Source organism: Solanum pennellii, chromosome 5 (genome assembly GCF_001406875.1).
Source record: "Solanum pennellii chromosome 5, SPENNV200".
Taxonomy (NCBI): domain Eukaryota; kingdom Viridiplantae; phylum Streptophyta; class Magnoliopsida; order Solanales; family Solanaceae; genus Solanum; species Solanum pennellii.
Genome location: NC_028641.1, coordinates 67113830 through 67120581, shown reverse-complemented (window position 1 = coordinate 67120581; position 6752 = coordinate 67113830). Strand labels below are relative to the sequence as shown.

Here is a 6752-nt window from a genome sequence, read left to right as displayed (position 1 = left end):
GAGAATGCAAGGTATCACAAAAATCCGGGCTCGTAACCTACAAAAATTTGTAGAAGCAAGGGGTGAATACCAAACCACGCGGTACCCAACAAGCAAACCTCTAAACACAAGTTAAGTGAACAAAATACGGGTACTCCTTACACCCTATCTAAACCTCCACGCTACAGCCTAACAGTTTACCAAACACACCACTCAATAACCACACTCTATCAGTTTACACATTCTCAATAACAACTCAATATTCAACAGTCACAAGCTTCACAGAGAAACAATCACAAGATCAGCAAAACACATGTTCAAGTTAATCAATAATAAAAATGTGCAATGCCATAAGATGCAATGTCAAATATCGTGATGCATGTCTTTCTTAACGATACACACCCGCTGTCTCTCAGTCCGGGACCCATGGGGGACATATCTGTCCATGCATCTGTCGCGGCGCACGACACGACCCTCGATAATAGTAACCATCGCGGCGCGCGATACGTCCCTCGAAATATAATATCCATCGCGGCGCGCGATAAGACCCTCGAAATAGTACATCCTCTTATCACTTAACTCTTATCACAACCATGTCTCAGATACAATGCAAATGACATACTCAAATGAAAATGAGGAGATAACCATTTTGATAACAAAGCACAATTTACAGCAAGGAATACAACACTAACAAATAAGCAACAAGTCTCCAAATCATTCTCAACACCACACAAGAAAATACACGAATTTCATACGCTTAACAAGAGTTTAGAAATCCACTTGCCTTAGCCACTCGAATAATCACTACGAGACTTGAGCCTTCCCTTTAAGTTGAGCTTCCAAATCGATGCAATCTATTCAAATATGTATATTCACAATAAGGTTTGGAACTAACAACACCCACATTATTATGTGTTTAACCTTGACATAAAAATTCACCCAAATTTATAATCAAGTTTGTAATTCTTGATGCCAATTAACATGTGAACTCTCATGTTTTCCAAATTTCAAGCTTACGGTTAAATTTCAATTTCTCCAAATATCATAACTTTAACGATATCTATATAATATAATATATCTAATATTTAATTACCTATCTCAATATTTCACACTTGAATCTTAATATGATAATAATAAGAAAATTCTAAGAAACAGTGAAGCCTTAAGTTAGAGAGAAAATCACGAGGACAAAAAAATATATTATAAAACCTCAAATTGATACCCTATATTCCTATCTATTATTTTTCAATCATCTTGATTCAATTATATCCCCAATAATTATCACATGATTGGCATGACCCTCTTTCTCAATTTCAAAATTACTTCATACCAATATACAAACTTCCAATTATTATTTCTTTATTCCATATCCATTTTGCCATGTTTCACATTCCAAAGCACATATTAAAGTTAACATAAAAGTTATAATTGTACATTAATTACAAGACATATTCAGCAGCCTCAATGTAAAGTTTAAAATTATTACCTGAATCAAGTGCACTTGTTCGACGGCGCTGCGAGTGTTTTTCAGACTTTCTCCTCTTCTTTGTTTTTCGTCACACGTTTAGGTTAGTTTTGTTCCACATTTTTTTTTCCTAAATTAATTATATATATTAAAAGTGATAATTTCTACCACCTATTTTAACATTTCAGATTTTGTCCCTTATTTTTTTTTATAGTAAATAAATTATCCGTAAATTAATTAACTATAGATAAATGATTAAAATTATCAAGAATGACCTTTCGGGTCATTAGATTATCCACCACTAAAAATCATGTTCGTCCTCGAACACAAAGTGAAAGAAAGTACCTGAAGCTTCAAAAAGCTGAGGATATCTGGCACGCATGTCAGACTCAGTCTCCCAAGTTGCCTCTCCCACTGATCGGTGCTTCCATTGCACCTTCACTGAAGCAATCTCCTTGGTCCTAAGCTTTCGAACCTGCCTATCCAAAATAGCTATAGGCTCCTCCTCAAATGTCAAGTCTGGACCCAACTCCACAGAATCAAGTGAAAGCACATGAGATTCATCCGGAATATACTTCCGTAGCATAGAGACATGAAAAACAGGATGAACTGCCGACAAACTAGGTGGCAAGGCCAACTTATAGGCCACCTCTCCCACTCGGCTCAAAATCTCAAAAGGTCCAATGAACCTAGGGCTTAGCTTGCCCTTCTTTCCGAACCTCATCACACCCTTCATGGGTGATACTCGGAGCCAAACATGATCACCCTCCATAAACACTAAAGCTCTAACTCTCCGGTCTGCATAACTCTTCTGTCGACTCTGGGCTGTCAATAGTCTGTACTGAATCATACGGACTTGCTCCATAGCGTCTCGAAGCAAGTCTGTATCCAAAGATTCCATCTCCACCGAATCAAACCAACCAATCGGAGATCTACACCGTCTACCATACAACGCCTCAAATGGGGCCATCTGGATACTAGAGTGATAACTGTTATTATAGGCAAACTCCGCTAAGGGTAAATGTCGATCCCATCTATCTCCGAAATCGATCACACACGCTCGGAGCATATCTTCCAACACCTGAATTGTCCACTCAGACTGACCATCAGTCTGAGGGTGAAAGGCTGTACTCATATCTAATTGAGTACCCAGACCATGCTGTAATGCCTTCCAGAAGTGAGAAGTAAATAGTGAACCTCGATCTGATATGATAGAAATAGGAACTCCAAGTAGTCGCACAATCTGACTAATATATAGCTCGGCTAACTTTTCTGCCGTATACTTCACCCGAACTGGAATGAAGTGGGCAGACTTGGTCAGCCTATCAACAACAACCCAAATAGAGTCATAACCACCCACTGTGGTAGGCAAACCCACAACAAAGTCCATAGTAATCCGCTCCCACTTCCAAGTAGGAATAGGCATCCTCTGAGATACACCCCCGGGCCGCTGGTGCTCACACTTGACCTGCTGGCAAGTCAAACACCTCGAAACAAAGTCTGAAATATCTCTCTTCATCCCACACCACCAGTAATGCTGACTCAGATCATGATACATCTTCGCCGCTCCCGGATGGATGGAATACCGAGTACAATGGGCCTCCTCAAGAATCAATCTAATGAAATCGCCTGTCCTGGGCACACAAATTCTGCCTCCGATCCGCAAGACACCATCAGAATCAAGGACAGCCTCCTTAGCTTCCCCTCTCAATACTTTGTCTCGAATGAGACATAATTTTTCATCATCAAACTGGTGTGCACGGATTTGCTCGACTAAAGAAGACCGAGCCTCAATAAAAGCAATCATCCCATCACTCTCTTCTGAAATCTGCAAGCGGACAAGACTGTTAGCTAATATCTGCACATCTCTAGCCAATGGTCTCTCCTCAATACTAAGCGCTGCAAGACTCCCCATGCTAGGAGTCTTCCTACTCAGAGCATCGGCCACAACATTGGCCTTTCCTGGATGATACAAAATGGTCACATCATAGTCCTTCAGCAACTCAAGCCATCTCCGTTGCCTCAAGTTCAAATCCCTCTGGCTAAAGATATACTGAAGACTCCGATGATCAGTGAAGATCTCACAATGCACTCCACACAAATAATGACGCCATAACTTCAGTACAAATACCACAGCCGCTAACTCCAGATCATGAGTAGGGTAGTTCTTCTCATGGGACTTCAATTGCCTAGAAGCATAAGCAATCACTTTCCCCTTCTGCATCAACACACCACCCAAACCAACTCCTGAAGCATCACAATACACAGTAAAGTCTACACCTTCCTCAGGTAGAGTCAACACAGGAGCAGAAGTCAACAAAGTCTTGAGCTTTTGAAAGCTCTCCTCACACTCATCAGACCACTGAAAACCCACATCCTGTCGAGTCAATCTAGTCAATGGAGCTGCAATAGTAGAGAAACTCTGAACAAATCGTCGATAATAGCCTGCCAATCCCACAAAACTCCTAATCTCAGTAGGTGAAGTAGGTCGCGTCCAGCCTCTAACTGCCTCAATCTTGGCCGGATCTACTCTAATACCCTCCTTGGACACCACGTGTCCCAAGAATGTCACAGAAGTAAGCCAGAACTCACACTTTGAGAACTTGGCATACAACTTCTCTTCTCTCAACCTCTGAAGTACAATCCTCAGGTGTCGGACATGGTCCTCCTCAGTCTTAGAGTAAACCAAGATGTCATCGATGAAAACAATCACAAAAGAATCAAGGTATGGTCGAAACACCCCATTCATCAACTCCATGAATGCTGCAGGGGCATTAGTCAATCCGAAGGACATCACTAGAAACTCATAATGCCCATACCGGGTCCGAAAAGCTGTCTTAGGGATATCTGATGCCCTAATCTTCAACTGATGATACCCAGACCTCAAATCAATCTTAGAGAACAATGATGCTCCCTGTAACTGATCAAATAAGTCATCAATACGCGGAAGAGGATACTTATTCTTCACTGTTACCTTGTTCAACTGTCTGTAATCAATACACATTCTCATAGTCCCATCCTTCTTCTTCACAAACAATACAGGGGCACCCCAAGGTGATACACTAGGGCGAATAAAACCCTTACTCAATAAATCCTGCAACTGATCCTTCAATTCTTTCAACTCTGCTGGAGCCATACGGTATGGAGGGATAGAAATAGGCTTAGTGCCCGGCTCCAAATCAATAGCAAAATCGATATCCCTATCGGGAGGAACACCTGGAAGATCAGAAGGAAATACATCGAGAAACTCCTGAACCACGGGAACAGATTCCATGGGAGGTGGTTCAACACTAGTATCCCGAATAAAAGCTAAGTAAGACAAACACCCCCTCTCCACCAACCTCTGAGCACGGATAAAAGAGATGACCTTTCTAGGATAAGAACCACTAACACTCTTCCACTCAACCCTCGGAACACCAGGCATTGCTAAAGTCACAGTCTTGGCATTACAATCAAGGACAGCATGATAAGGAGAAAGCCAATCCATACCCAAGATAACATCAAAGTCCACCATCCCCAGAATGATTAAGTCTACCCAAGTGTCATACCCAGCCAAAGAAACAAGACAGGATCGATACACTCGATCCACCACTAAGGGCTTACCCACGGGTGTAGAAACACGAATAGGTACAGTCATGCTATCACATATCATATCAAATTTAGCAGCAAAATACGTAGCCACATAAGAGAATGTAGAACCTGGATCAAACAACACAGACGCAGGTCGATGGCATACTGGGATGATACCTGTAATAACAGCATCAGAGGTCTCCGCCTCAGGTCTCCCCGGGAAAGCATAGCAGTGGCCTCCTCGTCCACCTCCATCCTGGGTGGTACCTCTACCCCCACTCTGCTGAGCTGCAACACCACTACTAGAAACTCTATCACCTCTACCTGACTGAACTCTGCCACGACCTCTACCCTGTGGTGCTGGTGGTCTAGTCTGGAATGAAGAATCAGGTCGAGGCCCACCACGACCCCTTTGTGAAGTACACTGCCGCATTAGATGATCGGGATCTCCACAAGTAAAACAAAATCTCTGACCTGGGAACTGTTGTGTGGACCCTGAAAACCCACTATAATTTCCTCGCCCTGTAGGTCGCTGCTGTGAACTGTACGAGCTCTGAACCGGGCTATAAGAACCCCTAGATGTCTGGCCACCCTCAAATGTCGGCATAGATGCATGAATAGGTCCCCGCTGCTGAAAAGAACCACTCACTCTCTGTGATCCCCTACCTCCAGATGAGGCACCATGAAACTGGCCTGATATACGGGCCCTTTTAGGGTCCCCAAACTCCTCTCTCTCCATCAATTCCGCCTCTTTGGCGGCGCTCACAATGGACTGGAAAGAAGTCCCCTCCCTAGATGTCCGAAACACAGCTGACCTGATAGAGAAAGTCAATCCCCTCACGAATCTGCGGATCCTCTCTGTCTCATTTGGAATAATGGCCAACGCATGCCTAGACAACTGGCAAAAACGCGCCTCATACTCTGTAACCGATAAACCATCCTGTCTCAGACTCTCAAACCTCAAGCGACTCTCCTCTCTCACGCTCCATGGGATAAAACGATCTTGGAATGCGCTAGCAAACTGCTCCCAAGTCACTGGAGGAGATCCAACTGGCAAACATCCCGAATAAGTCCTCCACCAGTCTCTCGCTGGTCCACGAAGCTGGAGTGTAGCATATCGAACCCCATGTGACTCAGCTAATCCAACCACCTCTAGTAACTCTCGGCAGGTAGTTAGAAACTCATGAGCGTCCTCGCTCTTCCCACCCTGAAACTGAGGTGGGTCCATCTTTCGAAATCTCTCATACCTACGCTGCTCATCCTCTGTCAGAACAACCATCGATGCAACTTGACCCCCAACTGCTGGTGCAACATCATTCTGAACCGCGGGATCTACTGGTAGTTGCCCCACCGCATCCTGAACAACTGGAGCTTGTTGCTGCTCTTGGGTCTGAGCCCCCTCTCTAGTACGAGAGTCATGCGGTGTGGTAGTCGCACCACCACCCTGAGAAAAGCCCTCTAGCACACTTAACACCATCAATAGTGTATCCTGAAGCAAGGGTGTGACTACAGGATCTGGAGGAATCTGGTCCTCTCTGCCATCAATCTGTGGTTCTGTAGAGACCTCTCTAGCACGACCTCTCACTGGTGCTGCTCCACGTCCACGACCTCTGGCTACTGTCGCACTACTAGCACGACCTCTAGCTCGAGATCTACCCCTACCCCTAGCTGGGGCCTCAACAACTGCCTCGGGAAGTGCCTCCCCTCTACCACCAGTAACATTAGTTCTAGTCCTCGT

General features: G+C 44.1%; 1 protein-coding gene across 1 annotated transcript; it reads right to left on the bottom strand.

Annotated features, from left to right (window-relative positions):
• Positions 1 to 1745: 1745 nt before the first annotated feature.
• LOC107019968 lies at positions 1746 to 6421 on the bottom strand. Its single transcript, XM_015220316.1, has 3 exons — positions 5192 to 6421; positions 4786 to 4787; positions 1746 to 1973 (listed from the first exon to the last, which is right to left on the bottom strand). The coding sequence occupies exons 1-3, from the start codon at positions 6291 to 6293 to the stop codon at positions 1746 to 1748; spliced, it is 1332 nt and encodes a 443-aa protein (XP_015075802.1). The 5' UTR covers positions 6294 to 6421.
• Positions 6422 to 6752: the final 331 nt, after the last annotated feature.

Excerpts from the sequence above, each read along its gene's own strand:
- LOC107019968 (XM_015220316.1), bottom strand. The coding sequence starts at position 6,293 with ATGGTTGTTCTGACAGAGGATGAGCAGCGTAGGTATGAGAGATTTCGA.